At 29.4% G+C, this 19,035-nt stretch overlaps 1 protein-coding gene across 8 annotated transcripts in view; it reads right to left on the bottom strand.

Moving 5' to 3' along the window:
• CAP (Cbl-associated protein) overlaps nt 1–19,035 on the bottom strand; it is a 146,881-nt gene that overhangs the window by 116,832 nt on the left and 11,014 nt on the right. For 7 of the 8 annotated variants that reach the window (XM_088205329.1, XM_088205331.1, XM_088205330.1 and 4 more), the window contains 3 exons: nt 14,837–14,988; nt 11,152–11,213; nt 9,929–10,972 (listed from right to left, as the gene is read on the bottom strand). In XM_088205329.1, coding sequence (XP_088061455.1) covers nt 9,929–10,972; nt 11,152–11,213; nt 14,837–14,988 — 1,258 coding nt within the window. Of the gene's footprint in view, nt 1–9,928; nt 10,973–11,151; nt 11,214–14,836; nt 14,989–17,580; nt 17,796–19,035 lie in introns of those variants that run through there. The other variant, XM_088205332.1, reaches the window with a different exon arrangement.

Raw genomic sequence — 19,035 nt, 5'->3', positions numbered from 1 at the left:
AAACACTTCTGGAAATCGCTCAAGGGCATCGTAGACAATCCTTCGGTGCTCGAGTAGCTTCAAATGTGGGCTCCTGAAGGTGGTTATAGTTCTCGGTCGCGTCCACTATTCTTGCCTGTAAAGTCTAGAACTGGAGCACTTGCCAACTCTTCTCTGGCCGAGGCTATTTATCTGCTCAATTCTGTCCATAGAAATATTGACATTTTCTTTTGCACATATGGAGTTTTGGTTCAGTTCGTATGGGACAATGCACACCTGTTGAGGTGATTTGTGTCTGCTGTTTTGTCTTGTTTATATTTGTATGTATTATGATGTATTGTGATGTATTTGTACTTTTGACTATCGTGACGCATTGGGTTTGCCTGTCAGGTCACGACGGTTATAATTTTAATAAATAAATAAATAAATTAAAAATTGAAGAAAAAATCCTTTCAATAATTTAACGATCAATGAACGTCAAGGATTATTAAAAACTGTTCTTAATATTAAACGGTTAACGAAATATTAGACAGAAAAGTTTTTATGTTCTAATTTGTATAAGCATACTAGCCATGTCATCCAAATACCGAATCTTTGATCAATCATCAGATCTTTGTTCATTAGAGCATAGAGCATCATGTGATATATACACTCTCCTCCAAAATACAGTGTAAAGCTCATAAAGAACAAAGCTCATATTATAAAATATTCCTAGAGATAATATAGCAAAAATATACTAATGATAATTGGTTGTATAAGTCAATGACTAATACATGAACAACTTGGTTCCTGAAGATAATTTTTTTTTAATATTATTTAATTATAATTCCGACCAATCATCACAGATTAGATTTTTCTAGATTATTTGAATCTCACGGACTAATATCGTATTAAATAATTAAAATATAACCAATTCCTGGACTTTTAGTCATAAATAAATAAAATAAAATCGTCTACATAAAAAAAACTATTTTTTAGCTTTTTTAATGTAGACAATTTTAATATTAAAATCCTATTATCTTAACTTTGTGGCAAAAATAAAAATAACAGTAATTCAAATTGTGCATCAATAGATGCGAAATTTCATCACATTTATACAAAGCACATACATACATATACTTTTTACTGCGTAATAAACTAACATCCTCATTTACGTATGGCGTTTAGAGAATTTGCTGCGGCACTTGTCGGACATTAAACCGGAGCGATTAATGTTATTTTTAATAGCTAGTCATTAAAAGGTGCACCCACACTTATGGGCATCGATCTAGCGAAAAAAGTGAACTATGACACGTTACGATTTTAATTTTTCATTCCCACGCGTGTCAAAAGCGCTCTCACGATCCTATCACACCGCACCGGTGCGCTCTGGAATTCTGCGTTTTTCATAGTTTAAATTTATATAATTGTATAATTTGCTTACTGTAATGTGATTCAATTAAAAAACCGCTACGTTTACGCGTATGCGTTTTTAAATAGTACTATGACATTGAAACTCGGTAATGAGTCAAGTGTATCGATTGTGGAATTGAAATGTAAAAAAGCGGTTCTGGAATTTGAGTGTTTGTGTATACAACGTTCAAGGTAGATAAACGTTTTTGAAGCACTTAGTCAATTAATGATGTATACTCTCTGGAAGCATTAGTCAGATCTTCTGACAAATGTTGACGATAATGTTAAAAAAGATTTTTTGTATCTTATTGAAATGATTTAGTTTACATTATTGCAGTGCAGGGTAAATCCACTTTACCTGAATGCACAATGATAATATTAAACGGTCCACCAACTACGAGATGGTTAAAAAGTCGAATAGCTATGTATATTATGAAGATGTTCAATACTCCTGTTCTCAAATGCAGTACTTCAAACTATACTGGGTAATGCAAGCTATGGTAATTATGTGCCTTACAAAAACTAAATTATTTTAAAATATCCGGATTGTGTATATTCTGTACCAGTGGCTTGAAGAAGTTCTTGTTTAAGTATACTTGTCGACGCGACTCGAGAGAATCATATTTCAGAATTTTGTAGTAAATAAAAAGGTATAAAATAAAAATTCTTTAGGTTAGGTTTGAGTTTGAACAGAACACAAATTGAGCTTCATAGACATTTTAGAGCAGAATATTAGCGCCTATCATTTAAAATATTTTTCGCTAGTAGAAATATATATTTACTGGTGAAAATGTATTTGGACATGTATCCCAACATCTTAGAGGCTTAATTGCAAATGTTTTCCATATGCTGATAGAATATGTAATCCGCTTAAAATAGGAACTTAAATAGGTTACCATTTAAGTGTAGTTCTTGCTTTAAAATAGATCATGGGATAATATTTTAACCTTGTATTTAAATGATTAATATACTAATAAAGTTTATTGTCTTTATTCTTATAATAATTAATTCTTTAAATATACTATCTAGTATTTCTGACACCATCAATAGTTTTTTGTTAATGGAAACAAACGCCAATGATGATTCGTCGTAATTATCGATTAGTTCTAGAGGTGCTTCAGAGTGTTTTGAGTCACATCCGCCATTTTGTGAAATGTGGAGCAAAGTGGACGTGGTGATGACCATCGAGAATACAGCGGAAGGAAGTACGGACGCGCCTTTTGGGTGTGACCAATCATGCTGGACCACAAAGCATTGCACTTCGATTGTTGCCAAACTACGACTATTTGTAATTTGTCTACTTGTTTGCTCTTTTTTATTTGATGTTGACCCGATCGGGACAAAATATTGTCGACTCTGTTCCTAAAACTTTATTTTTATTTCGGTAACAAGTGCCTCACAAAGGAAAAGTAACTGTAGTTTTGTATTCGCTAAACAATAGGTATGAAGTATTTGTTTGTATTCGACATTTACCCTTTTGAAATGGTAATTATAGAGTTTGCCAAAAACTCCATCCATTTATTAAAAAAGAAATACGCGAGTAAAAACTAAGTTTATATTTATTATTTTTTATTATTTAAAAATCAATAATTCCGTATTTTGCTTCAAAAATGTATTGAAATTTATGCCATTATGGATTATTCTAAAAGTTTTTTTATTGCGTTTATCAGTGACATCTGGTGCCATTTTAATACTTTATTCATTATAAACGTCAGTTATTCATGTTATAAATTCATAAAGAGAAACAAATTTGCGATAAATTTCAGCAAAAGTTGGTATAACGTTACACGGAACCTAGCGAAAATAGCAGTGTTTTCAACTGAATATAAAATAGCACTACCAGCCTTGTGTTCTTACCTACTATTTATACATAAAAAATGTCACTGTGAGAAATTATATTATTTATAGTTTCACGAAACATATATGCACTAAATTTAATTTAAAGAATACAGGCCTTTTAATGTTAGAGATTGAAAAAGCTTTCGATACGGTATGCTACATTTAATAAGCGCATACATGAAAATTATAAAATAATGAACACTCGATACCGCATAAAATTTCAGAAGGAGTTCCTTAAGGAAACTTCCTCGTTTTTTTGTCTCACAACATATACTGACAATGCTTAAACCATTTACAAATTTAATCTGAAATCTATTTATAATTGTCATACAAGATGGAAAATTAAAATCAATCAAAAGTCAATTATATTTACAAAACGCAGGTTACTTAAAATAATAATCCAGCGTTAAAAACACATTTTGAAACATAGGTTTACTACCATTGCAGCCCTTGGATTGTTATTAGAAAAAAAATATTTTAATATATGCTTGCTCGGTGTGGAGTAACATTAGTAATACTTTTTTTTATAAGCTGTAAAATAATATGTTTTACAGATTATTATATCAATACTAAAAAACACATAAAATCACTAGGGTAACATTTTTATACCAGAAAAGAAAATTCTACTTTAAATATTATTATAAGCACAAAATGCCAAAAAATATTGCTTTAGAGGCTAAAAAACACATTTCAATGGTTCTACATCATCAGAAAATAGCACTAGAATTAGGACCTAAGTCATTGTTTTTTATTTACATATTTTTCACTGACATATTAAAAGTATTTTTAATTTTTTACTCTGTAATTGTGGTTAATAATTTTTATTTCATAATGTTGTATTAAATTTAATTATCTTGTTGATAGTAAGCAATTACATGTATTGTTTATAATTGTATGATTGTGAAATTGAATATCAAATTTAAATAAACGTTGAAACCAGATTTTTTACAATAAAGTTAAATTATTATATAGATCGTCCTGACAAAGCTTATTTTTAATTTATTTTAATGGACCAAATCAAAATATTTAAGTAGGAATTTTTATGACTTTAATGCTTTCAGTCCATATGTCTAAGCTAGCACAATATCAACACAGACAACCTAGTACTAGGTCACTTGTGTTCATTTTTTGCAAGCTTCACTGGTGATCAGCTCAAGGTCTAAACTAAAGTAAAGTAATGTGAGAAGTAAAAGTAATAAATATAAAGTGACTCGCAGTGGCTTTTATATTTTCGGATAAATAGAAGGATATTAAAAAATTCTCCCGTCTGTATATACTTTTAATTTTGACAAATAAAATTATGTTATGATTAGAGTTTGGCTTAAATGAATTATCTCGATATTTATGTATTAAATTAGTAAAATCTAAACTTTAATTAGAAAAATCAGTAATACCGATCACACGATCGATCTTATTTAAAATTATTGTTATTAAAAAAATCTCTTATTATTTATTCTACTACTCTTACTAAAATAAGTAATGCATTAGTCTAAAATTCGCCATTAATGAATTTTGACATATGAGACTTTCCAGATGGTTTCCTGTTAGATAAAAATACTATTAATCAATTGTTTTGAAGGTCTAAAATTGTATTTATTTTCATACACAGTTTGAGAATCGCGCAAACTCTAGTTTAGTATAGGTACGTGTGTGTGCGACTCGTTAAACTCAATTTGTTTACTTTGGCTTATTGCCGTTTGCGCACACATACATATTTGTAACGTTTTTATGTCGTACGGCGTGAAATGGCGCAAAAAGCCTGAAAAATGCCTGAAAATAAGTGCAAACGGCTACGGCAAAGAAAAAAATGGAGGTTGGGTAGCGTTAAATGCGATATGTTTTTCGCTCCATTTAACAATATGGAGATACGGCTGCGGAATTGATTTTCGATTGGCAAAAAATATTTTCACCAACGAAAATTGAGAATAAATATACATACATATACAAGTAGATAGATCAAGTCTCCTTTGTTGAAATTCAATAGTAAATTCAACATGGAAGAACACTCACTTAATCAAATGTTAATTGAGACGTCTTACATATTTGCTAATCTAATGATTTATTTTTAAATATCGATTGACTCACCTCCAACGTAATAAGGCAACCAATATTCAGGACACTTTGCGAATACTGTGTATTCGTTGCAAACTTCTTGCTCTACCGCACAATGCCTTTTAATCAACGTCCCAGAATACCTCTTCGGTCTGTCACCCCCGAGCTTAGCGAGCTTTCGAAAAGCTTTCGAGAACTTCCTCCCAATTTTGCTTCCGTACTTTCTTCTCTGATTGAAAACCGCCCTAGGACCTTTTGATTGACCTCCTCCGTCTACATATCCGTAACTTTGAAACACTTTTGTGGGACTGTCCGAATCTGACGTTTCGGTGGTGTCCGAGCTGGTGGAATAAGGAGAGAAGACATGTGGAGACACTCTTCTCTTGCACAGATTGAAAGGGTCTAATCTCATTCTTGTGTTGGCATGGAATGATCGGATCGTTGGGATTGAAAGGCACTATATAACCGGCGCGGTGATATTTCGGAGACAGACTGAGTAAGGAAGCTTTTTAATTTCTGGATGAGGTAAGATTTAGGCACGGTCGCCACTTTTCCACTCTGGTGGATGCCAATCGCTTGGGCGTGTCCAAGGGCCATTGTTTTGTTCGGATCGATCGCAGGAAGTGGGCTAATGACTGATGACTCCAGACAGGAAAATATTCATAATGTCTTATGTAAACTATTACTTACAAACAAAGTGTTATTGAATATTGATGGATCATTAATTGACATGTATTGTAGTGTAAATTAAATGAAAATATAACACATTGTAAACAACTTATCGATTGACAATTGGTTTAATTGTATACTGATGGGAAATTAATTTGTATTCATAAAATTTTAGTTTAATTGGTTGTAGCTTTGCAAACATCACTACGTAAAAACCAGATATTTCAGAGTTCAAGTACAAAATTACATAATCAACTCAATTATTAAAAAAAATCTAACATTTCCTGCATCAAAACTGAAGTTTATTTCATAGCAATTTATATGTATAATGTGTATTTTATATTTATATATGGTAACCCAACTTTTAAGCAAATAATACAAACCTAACCTTTTTATGATTACATAAAAAGGTTAGATCAAAAATACACTAATTATACACATTAGTGTATAATTAGTGTATTTTTGATGATATAATGTATTTTTTAATATCATCACACAAAAAAACACATATTCAGAGTATTTTTTTAAAATTAGATTTATACCTTTAATTATAATATTATTTTATTTTTACTTTTTAATAAATCTTCTGGTGTAATCTTAGCCCAGTGCGTTACAACGGAAAAATCTGTACAAACTAAGTAAGTCAATCAGACATAATGAATACCTACAGATAAGTATTAACCACCAGACTAAAAATCTGGTAATCGGTGACATCTATATTATTAATTATAAATTAATATGTGCTATACAATATGTCATTGTAGTTGGGCCCAGTTTTTATTAATAGCGCATTTTTTATAAATAAAAATTCGAGTGCCGCTGCCGGGACTCGAACCCGCAACCTAAGAGTTACTAGTCTGAGACGTAAAAACTACGCTATTCCATCTTTATGTTTATGTTAATCGGTAAAATAAATGAAAACTAATTGATAACGATAAAAGACGATACATTAAGCATATTGAAAAAAGGATACTTGTAAGTACTATATTTTAATTCTGGACTCTAAAAGCATTACCATATTACCTTTTATTCTTTTACTACAATTATTATAATAATATAGATAATATATTCCTACAAATGTATTTGCTATGGTATTATAATTTGTATCATAAATGTACAATAGCCAGATTTATAAAATAAAACCGTATGGTTGCAGATTTCAACCACTTGCACCGTTTGTTATAATTGTAAGATACAACCGTTTCGAACAAACGAAAACATGAGAGAGAGATCTCGTAACCACCTGCACAATTGAACCACCAAATAGCACAACCGTGCCAAGGTGGTAATCGCTCATATGTAACGCTGAAAAAATACTCTTTATTTGGAAAGGATGCGCGCTAGACAATGCGTTTTACCCTGCGTATAATACTATTGTTATTCTACCCTTTGATTACTTATCGCCGGAGTGGTCATCTGGACCATTCATATTTTTAGGCGTGAAGCAATGCAATTGGCTCGCAAACATTCTTATCTGCGACTCAAACTAGCATAAAAATATTTGTGACATTTGCTCACAGAAACTCAATGAGAGACGCAGAAGACGAACGAGTGATGCCACGGAGCCACAGTAGCAGAGACAAGACACTTCATGGACACGAGTACATCAGCGGATCAGAAAACATCACGCCACAAAAAATTACAGCCGACAATAATACGCATCGACACTGTACCCCCTGATCTACATTTCTCTATATATGTGGTTTTTTATATCTATAAAACATAAAGTACGTGTGACTGTCTGTCTGTCACCGAACTCCTCTCATAAAGCTAGCAGTAGCGACGTGATATTTGCACATGTCATTCTAGCTGCCATTTCTATGTCAACTGTGCTATTTTCAACCTTTAACGACAAATTTAAAATGGGAAAATCAGGCTCTGCAATGAATTTTACAGATCTGTCCTACACTGAATATTCTTATTATTCATAAGTATCATATTAAATATCTGGAACCGCAAATGCCTTCAAGAATGCGCCATTTCAACACCTTTAAGTGCGGAAGTTGTAGAAATAAACTTAAGGATATAATGAATCTATCCCGGGTGAAGCCAGATAATAAAGCTTAAATGTTTTAAAATTAACTGTGACCAAATTTTCTGGCATCTATTTGTCTGCAAAGTCACACATCTTCTGTCTTAAAAGACGAAACTTTTTTAAATAGATTTTTTTAAAATACTGCAATATGATTTATCACGTGACTTCGACTGTTTTTGAGGTTAATTATATCGACATGAAACTGAGGCGAGTGATGTGCTTGAGCAGCACTTTTTCATTCGCTCGCACCAACCTCGCCGTATGTTAAGGCAACAACAATAAAAATTTCAGGTCAATACCAAGGTCTCAATCTGACCTTCAAGTCAATTTTGCGAAACTTAATTGCTAGGAGAGATGGGAAAAATATTAAAGAGATTGCTTAAATTGGTAATTCTTTATTTTTGCGACGCGACGGAAGAACGACTGTTTGCCGACCGGCCTTGTAATATTTTTTGTATTTCCTAACATATACTATATAATAAACAGTGAATAAATCTTCTACAGAAGCTAATCTGTGTTTTATTATCAACTGGCTACCACCCATTCAGAAAAAAACTGTATCTTTCTTTTTTTCGTTGTCAAGCAGTGCGTTACAGTGGGGCAAATTAGTACTAACTGGGTTAAGTTAATCAGACATTAATATCCACAAATATGTATTAAGCACCAGACTGAAAGTCTAAGATCAGTGCCATATATATAAATAATTATAAACTTTTATATATTAAAATTTACACGGTTTTTAAGAATTAAAATTTGAGTCTGCTGCAGGAACTTGAACCCGTGGTTTCTGGGTTGTCAGTCTAGGCCTGACGGACTAAAATATTTCAAAAAAGTATATTTTTTAAACATGCGGCTTATAAAAAAAAAATTAAAAAAAAGAAGAAAATTAATCATTAAATTTACACATTTTTATAAACAGAAAGTCTTTGACAAACTAAATTTGCTATAAGTTTTTTGCTGTTATTTACAATTTTATATAATAACAGAATTGATGGTACTACACTTTAGCTATATTCATATTAAAATCATCAGCTATGAAAATAGCTAATAAAAGCAATGTATGGTTGAAAAAAAAAGTTTATTTCTAAGATTTGCAATTTGGAATATTTTATAGTTATTGACAATTTTAGTACATAAAGTATGAATCTTAAATCCTATATTAACTTATAAAAATACTAATTACAGCAGTGACTATATATAATAATACAATAACAAAATATACACTTTTCATGTGATTTTTTATTAAAATTGTATTTTTAGCTTATTAATTTTTAAATAATTTAAATCATGAAAAACGCACAATATATCATATTCAGTAGAGGAAAAACTTTAAAAAACATATTTTTAAGAAAAAATATGATGCATATAACATCAATATTTAATTCTAAAAAAATAATAATAAAATATGTCAATAAATATTCAGTAAGACATTAAAAATACTAACAAAGCTCAATGTAAAAGCTCGACTTAAACGTGAAAGAAATGTTTATATCCAAATTAGAATGTCTATAAAGTAGTGATTTTGTAGGTCAAGGTCATCCCATTGTATTTTAATCTTCATATTCGTAAATTTTGTATTGAATATAAACCAAATGAGAGGGTATTTTTCTGGTATCAGAAGTTTAGAACAGTTTCACAATATGTTTCATAAAAATTCACATATAAGCTTGTATTAAAAGATTCGGGCAGTCCTGGAAGCAAACTCAAGAGAAATTCACATAGGTACACTATAAACGCGTTTAATACGGTTACATCCAATGAAAACTTTCTACGGCGTTAACTCGCAAAGTTTCCAATATAAAATCTACGTGCAAACATTCTTCGGCATTAGTTTTAAACGTGCTCAAATTCCGCGCCGAAACATGCTAGCACATAACGACCAAAGTTTTGCCTTTTAAAAAATGCTACTACATCTCAGGAATTCGGCAATGTTTACTCTAATATCGTTAAAAGTTTACTCACGGGAGCATATTCCGTTTATCTTCAAGTAACTGGTCTTGTCGACGGTGGTCGTAGGATGGAAACTGGCGTCTGAATCGCTGAGAATAAACTTCTTCGTTGTTTTGATCTCCTCGGTTTCTGTGATGTTATGCTCTGTCACTTCTGTCTTGCTAGTCATGTATTCGCTAGTCAAGAACGGATTTGTGGATCTGGGAGTTGAATATATGATTGAATCGGTGAAATATGTAGATTGAGTTGTTGATGGAGTTGTAGTCTCAGTGCCCATCGGAAAGTATGTGTTTTGAAATGGTATTTTTGAATAAGATTCTAGTGGCAAAGTGGAGTCTATTTTATCTTGAAGATAATTCGCAAACGGAGATAGGGGTTTAGTGTTTATGTAATTGGTACTGGCACTCGAGTCGTTCAAGTAGCTGGATAAGGAAGAGGGTTGTTTTGTCGCTAGGTATGATGGCGTGTAAGATGGAGTGGATTTGCTCGGAGATATGGATACTATAGGTGTGTACTTTGGAAATGCTGCAAACTGAGTGCTCATCGATGTGTATGGATTGAACGACATTGGCGATGACGATTGTGTGTTGTTTGCCAAATGGGTCGAAGGGGATCTGGGTGATATTGGCTTAGTTTCTAAGCTGGAATTGCTCGCATTTGCAGCAGATAATTTTGGCGAATTAGAAGCTATATTTGAATATGAGTTTACGTGTCCATTTTTATAAAAATGACTTGGGGACGGCGCTGAAGTAGACGGACTCATTCCGGACCTTACCAAGGTCGAGGAAGACAGAAGTGAAGATACATATTCACTAGATATTGGTAGTTTAGAATGAGGACGAACTTGCGGTGAAGTTGATTGTACCATTGAAGGAGATTTAAGAGAATGTGTGGGAGATGGTTCCGTTTTTAATATCGGCGGCGGTTTGATGGATGGCGATGGAGAAGGTGCTTTTATCGATTGCTGGTCGCTAATATTCAGAATTTTCGACGGTGATGTCAACGTCTGTGGAGTTGACCTTGAATTTTGCACCTCGGCCAAAAGCTGCGATGGCCCTGAAAGCATAACATATAAATTAGAATTAGAGCTGATTGAATCAGATGCACTCTGGGCGGTGTATTCATTAGAATTTATGACTTTGACCCTAGCCCACTATATATGTATATAACTAATGGATTTCCAGCATATTGTACGGTTAATCTAATCTAGGTCATTGCAAATGTATTTAACTCACTTTTGAGATCCAATCCGTTGAATTTGCTAGCGCTACGTCTTCTCGGTGAACCGCCGCAATCTCTGGAAATAAAAAAATAAAATATTTTAGTGGCAAAATTTAGAGTTATGGGTTATTTGAGTAAGTTGTGAGAAAATCCAATTCTATTTTCAGAAAGTCGATTCGATTCTTGGAATATAAAAAAGTATAGACGTAACTATTTTATGATATAATAAAAAATGTTGACGATCCGAGCTTAGGTAAATTCGTATTCGTGTCGCGAGCTTAAAAGCTTCCGCTGTGTATAAAAAAGTATGGCGAACTTTAATACAATGCGTTATAACTTGTTTAAGATGTGATGATTTTTGACATTAATTTGACGTTTGAGATTTTACCATGTAGATATATAGGTTGATCAGATTTTTTTTTAAACTTTTTAAAATTAATATATGTTAATGATATCGCACTTATTATTTACTTAAATTGTATTTTTAGTTTACATATATTATTATAAATGATTATTATTAATCACGCAAAAATATTGTATAATTTAGTGTTAAAAATTATTTTATATTTGATTTGAGTTTGTTTTGGTGAGAATACAAACTCAGTACCTCAAAGACAACTTTGAGGTCTAAATACATAATTTAAAACCAAAAAATTCTGAAAACTATAAACATCAATATGTATTTAATTATTTAAAATAAATGTAAGTACGTCTATACCATAATTTTTATATGTCATATTAAGATTTTATAAAAATAATAAGAGGATGAAATAAGTTAGGTTATATACATTTGTTAATCTGGGAGTGAGTTAATTTTAAAATTATTTTCATAATTATTTTTGTTGTTTTTTATTTATTACTATTTAATATTGCATTTATAGTAAATAATAAAAAAATGGTTTTATTGCTTTGATTTATTTAACTACTTTTAATAATTTATTTTAACGGTTTTCTATTATTAAATTTTACATATTTATTTTACTTTATTCGGCTTTTGTGAATTTTTTAAATAAATATTTTTTTTTATAAAATTAATCTAAAATATTATGTGTTATATTAATTTAAATCGAACTCTTTAATTTATTAGTATTACTTACAAAAATTAAAATTATAATGTTTTTTTTTCAGTTATATATTTAAATGGGGTAAATCAAAACAGTGAAAGATCGACCGCCGTACATGTACGGCGATACTCATTAAAGGGTCAAACAATATCTCTATATATAGTTTCTACTAATAACATAAACTTGCATTATAGAATGTAATTAAATAAGAATAAATTTCATGCATTTTTCTCGTTTTTAATTTAATTTAGTTTCATAGTTTATAAAGATATAATATTGAGTCTTAATTTGTTTATGTTTTAGGAAGTAAACATAATTTGTTCATAATACATAATTTAATATTAAAAATTAATTTAATCCTATATATTATATTTAAAAACCGTATAATTAAGTAATGAAAATATGATGTCAGAGGATAAAATTGATGAATTTTAATAAGTTTTACTATCTATGTAAACCAAAATATTAGTTACGCAATATATAGTAGATAGTAAGAATATAAAAAAGGTTTAAACCGATAAATAAATATGTGTAATACTTATTTTAATAATAATTTATTTTATAAGAAAAAATATTTTTGTGTATTACTCTTATAAAATTTAATAGTACGGTTTTTACAATACATATGTATCTATACATAATTATGTATGTATATGTAGTACAAGAACATATATTTATATATAAATATTCCGTAACATCATCTTTAACATATTTTTAGAAATGACAGCATTTTGAATTAGCGATAATGACTGTTTTGTATAAAAAATGATGAATTTTTCTAAAAAAACGTCATGAAATTCAATAAAATTTTAATAACGGAATAACTTTGAATATAATAAAATGATATTCAATTTATGAGACTTTATAAGATAATAAGTAGTGTGGATTTTTTCTTTAACGTGCGACCTTGACCCACGTAGAAAAGCCGTTTTATCAAGGATCGAAGGACCAGCGAAACTGTTTAAAATATTATATATTTAGTTTTTAAAAAAAAATTGACAACGACTTAATTTACGCCCCCATCCATTTATTACTAAAACCTGCAGTATCAGACTGGGCGGAAGTTAGAAAGATAACAATATTTTAGTTAGCAAATCGTTAATACACAAGAACAACATTATTAACAGATTTTAAATAAGCATGCAACGACATGTAATATTTGTAACTAAAACTTGATCCACATAGAAAAGCCGTCTTATCAAGAATCGAAGGACCAGCGAAACTGTTTTAAATCTTAAATATTTAGTTTTTCAAAAAATTTACTACAAATAGATTTACCTCAACATCCATACATGACTAAAAACAGCAGTGTTTTACTGGGATGTGGTTAAAAAGATAACAATATTTTTAGTTGGTGAATCGTTAATACACAAGAACAACATTATTAACAGTTTTCAAACTAGCATGTTATTACATGTTTTATTTTTTGTGACTAAAACACTGCTATTTTTTAGCAGCGATATTTTATAAATTTTAGTGCTATTTGATTTTATAGTAAAAATTAAACAGTAACTTTCGGTTTTTTGTGCTATATATTTTTAGTTGAGCTTACATGAACTACGTAAAGCAATAATAAGAGCATAATATCACAACAAAAGTAATATTTTTGTTAATAATAACATACGTATAGAAATAATACTATATATATATATATATATAATTTAAATTTTTAAGACGCATATTCGCGTCTGTAAATCGCAAATTTTATCGAAAAAAAATCATCATTTGATTCTGCACGCTTAACAAATATATTCATTGCAATGATTTTGCGCGTTATTTTGTCTATAATTCACATGACAATTGTCAGTTATATTTGACGCATAGTTTGTGTTTGACAGCGCCAAGCATTAACGACACATTTTGTCACGCCCAGCGAGTTAAGTTCTGCATATAATTTAGAACGAAGAGCAGTGAAGTTAAGCAAAGATAATATGTTTTTAACTGAAATTTTAATAATTACAGAAATATTTAAAAAAATAAAAATCAAAGAGAACCATCAACCACCAATAAAAATGTCAAAAAATAATAAGGACATTGTGCAGTTCATTCAAAGCAATATTTATAAATCATTACCAATCAAATTTGATACAAAACTATTAAATTTTCGTAAAGTAATTTCTTTGCAAGTGTTAAATTAATTTACTGATGACGTAGATAAATCATACCTGTAGGGTTATGACTTCAAAAGAAATATTTTAACTGTTTATTAAGACGGTTAGCAATAGCTTCGACTGTAAAATCACGTTAAGTTCGATTGAAAGTTAAGGTTTTTGTATGGTTACTCAGTAAAATGTTCTGAGTATCAAATTAATATTAATTTAATAAAAAAATGTCGTTTTTATTAACAAACTGATTAAATGAAAATTACAATCACCGTGTAGTTAGTATACTCGTATTGTACCAACTGCTCGTTTCGCCAACAAGCCTTTTCTTGGCTTAACTGCATGTGCAACTAATGCTTGCAAGTTGTTAATACCAAATCGGTAGCCAGATTTGCCATGAGTCCCATAGATCAAACGATACTTTGGCAATTGACCGCGCGGATTTGGGCATGCAGCCATTGTGGTAAATGTGCCGGTTACGGTCATATCTCCCTAATGGTCATTTGCATACAATGGATAATGCATATACTCACTCGTTGAGTCCCAGCTTGAGGACATTGCCTGAGTTCCTGAGCATAGCGTGGGCCTCGGCGTTGGTCATATTCTTTGTGGGAACGCTGTTGATCGAAGATATAATGTCGCCTTCTCTGATGCCTGAGAGGGCGGCTTTTCTTCCGGGATTCACCTGAAAGAATATAATTAACATTTTATGACGGCACATTTTAATTCAGTTATAAAAAAAATATCAATTGTATTAATTTGCGTGTAACTATCAGACGATAATTTTATTTTAATTTTAAAATTCAGTTACGTTTAAGGAGTATAAAAGGTATTGACATCGTTACTACCATAAATATGCATTATGTAAAAAGTATGGCAAGGTAAATATTTACAGAGAAAAATATTATTTTAATAATACTGGATAAAAATTTTATATATTTTTTGCTTCATTTATATGTAAATTTACCTTGATTTTAGTCGAATCGTTAAATTTAATATATAAGGTCGCATTTTTCAGATAACGTAAATTTATATACAGTATAAAGGTGAGGGACTATATTTAAAAGTAATTCAACCTCTAGGTTAAAATTATAAATTTTTAAAGTAGAAATGATAATTTTTTAGTCCAAATTATTTTTTCTGAGGTTTTTTTATTGTTTGTTATAACATTTTATGTACTTTTTTAATGATAATTTTATGCAAAATAAGTCGAAGTTCAGAAATCTATTTGTTGTTTGATTTTGATTGTTTTCAAATTTACTTCTTGCAATATAAATAAGGAGAAAAGCTACGTCTGTATATAATATGTTCATGTTTTGTAAAATCACATTTTTTTGCAAACTTTTAATTGTTTTTGTTTAATTTCTGTACGTTTTTACAGTTTTATTTACGTTAAAAATAAACCAAAACAGTCGTCTTGAAAGTGATTGTTTAGTGCTAATTTTCAATTTTAGTTGCAATTTCTTGCAAAATTTTTAGTGTTTAATTCTTTTTGTGATTTGATTTTTAGAGCTTTAATATAAATTTATTTTAGGGCAGTATATAGTGTAATTTTTTTTCAAGTATTGGGAGATATTTTTATTCAAATTTTGAGCTATTTATTTAAAATATTTTTTTAAGTGTTAATAGAATAAAATTGGAAGAAATTTTTTTTTGTTTTTTTATAAATTTTCTATAATATTTTTTTAGTCTTGTTTGCAATGAAAAGTATTGCAAAAATAGTTACTTTTGGACTAATTTTTTGAAATTTTTTTTTTGTATTTATAAATCTTCTTGTGATTTGTTTTACAATTTCATTACGTTATTAACGATCTTATTGGTGCTATTGAATCAGCTGAAACTGATTTTTTAGTTAGTTTTCAATGCTCATTTTTAGAATTTTTTTTAAATTGTCTTGTAAATATCTATGTTTCTATTTGCACTTTGTTTTATAAAATTACTCTAAAACGGTTTTTATATGAGAACTAAAAATACTTTTTAAAAACAATTTAAATAACGCAGTAAATTCTTATCCCATCTTCTAATCTATTATTTGAAGTAATTTAATATTTAATTTATAGCGATTGTTACATATATTAATATCTCAAACCTTAAAAAAACATAGTTTAAAAATATACAAAACATAAAATTTAATCATGTAATCGAGTTTAGTGATATGTAATTTTTTTGTACAATTGTAATCAAAAATAGTATCGCGTAAGTTTAAAATCAGATTTCAGTAAGAGTGTATTGTGCCTAAATATTGAATATATAAATTTACGTTTTTTATTTCTCAATCACATTTAAGATCATCCTTTAAATATATTCAAAAAATATTAAAATCATTAAGTCTATAATTATTTGTGAATTACATTAAGATACAGCAATTAAGTACATTTACTGCATTTAAAGGTGAGTTTTTGCTGTAGGTTGAAATTTTTATTTTTTGTTATGCTAATTTATTTCGTAGTCTTTAATTTATTAGTACTATTTACATAAATTAAAATTATAATGTTTTTAGTTGTACCCATATGTTAATAAGGTGTGATCTTTCATTGTTTTTTTAATCAAAACAGTGAAAGATCGACCGCCGTACATGTACGGCGATACTCCACAAAGATTTAAACAACAGCTATTGTAGAATGTATGCTATATTTTTATTTATATACTTTACTACGTGCTATATGTATGCAATTTATACTTGCACACACATATGTCCTTAATTAAAAAAATGTTTCAGTTATTTTCTATCTAAACAATTAATATACCTAACTATGAATTCGAATTAAATGTACATATTTAACAGAAATCAAAATTAAAAATGATTTGATGGTTTTTAGAATAAATAGTTATTATACATAGTCTTACATTCTTTAAAATACATAAATTAAAAATTATATTAAATTTAACAAGAAAGTTGGAAAATATAGTCAATGTTCATATTAATAATAAATACATAACAAAAAGCATTGTATTTTAAGTAAATTATTATAATCATATACTGTGTTATCATTATCATATTCAACTAAGGAGCAAATAGTGAAATATTGAATTAGAAAATAATTGCAAAAAATTAAGATAAAAATAAAAAATACTGTTTTTAATAAATAAAAAAATACTTTAATGCATTTCAAAGTCACGTATACGAACATTCTAACAATTAAAACCGATCTGATTTAACGTTATCCATTACGTGAAGAATTCTAATTACGAATCCCCTATACATCGTAATTGTTTTGCGTAAATCACTAACAAAGCGCGTTTAAAAATGAAATTAACATAATTGAAATACACAAACCAAAAACTCCTTTCGCTTCTGGGCAGGCGAGCAAAATTTCAGCATCTTGATGATATTTCATGTAAAGTATGAACGCAAAAAACTACAAAAATATATATGTAGATGTTGCAAATATTCACGTGTTTTTACACTTGTGTCACTTTTTCGCACATATTTTGTCACAAATCACAAATACCCACAACGCGACATGTCTCTTTAGAAATTGAGGCTGAACTAACCACCGATCGAACAATTGTGTGTCGAAGACGTTTTATTCAAAAATCGTGAGCGATTTTTAAAGGAGTCGTAAGTGCATTCACGCATTATCAGAAATGCTCAATCGTCACGCTATTCGGCCGCGGCACAAAGAGCTTTTGTGGACTATTTGAGTAGAATTGATTGTTTTGAAGAGATTTAGCGGAAATGTGGTCGTTTATTAAACGATGGGTGATTATGTGCCATCCGTTGGTTTAACGGCTATTTTTTGAGGTGATTGATCATCATCTTGAGATGACAAATATATTTTTTCTATATTAATAATATATATATAAGATACTCAGAAAATATAAATTCAAAGCTTAACAATTTTACGTATCTAGAGAAAAAATATTAAGAATCTAGATCCGCTAATTGTTTTTTAAGTAATCGCAAATGAAAGCATTATACTAGCAAAGTCACATAAATATTTCATTAAACATATTTACTTAAAGACAGTGCCGCAAAAGGAATACGCTAAAAGTTAACGTCATATTCAACAAAAAACTACCATTCATAAACGAGTGCACTTTACAAATATTTTTTTTTATTATAAAAAACTAATTAAATATTGAAGTATTTTTTATTTAAAGACCCCTGCTCGTTAGTATACAAGATGTGTATATTGTTTATCGGGGGAACACCGTGTAGCCGCCCATACGAATGCGAGACGTGTTTTGTCCCCTCTTTCATTTACTTGTAATTTTGTGCCGCGTGCGATTAACAGTCCAATCGCGATCGCCGTGTAAACACGCCATAGATTGCGCGATGCGAATGTGCCAATGCCTATATTAAAACCGTACTTTATGAGCGTAATCGGCGTTCGGGAATACTGTGCGGTGATATTAAGCGCACAGTGGGGGATAAAATTTATTTTCACTATAATCATCCTAAACATTCATAATTTAAAAAAAATTATAAATAAAATATAATAAGTATTTTAATGTGTTTAAACAAAGCTTGAAACATATTTAAAAAACTATTATATATTAATTAAACCATTAATTCAACATAAAAAAAAATACTTTTTTTAAGGTTTTTATAAATTAGGTTTTAGTTATTTTTAATACCTTAAAAAAAAAATTAAATCATTTATTTATGTATTTTTATGATATATAATTTTTTTGTTTATGTATTTTTAGTAAATTTATATATGAGTTGCGTATAAATTATTTAATTTATAAACCAAAAAAAAAACAAATTAATTACTAAATCCATAAA

Source organism: Plectrocnemia conspersa, unplaced genomic scaffold (assembly GCF_051122295.1).
Source record: "Plectrocnemia conspersa isolate PC_06_02 unplaced genomic scaffold, ASM5112229v1 ptg000002l, whole genome shotgun sequence".
NCBI lineage: Eukaryota > Metazoa > Arthropoda > Insecta > Trichoptera > Polycentropodidae > Plectrocnemia > Plectrocnemia conspersa.
This window is presented reverse-complemented; position numbering and strand designations above follow the sequence as displayed.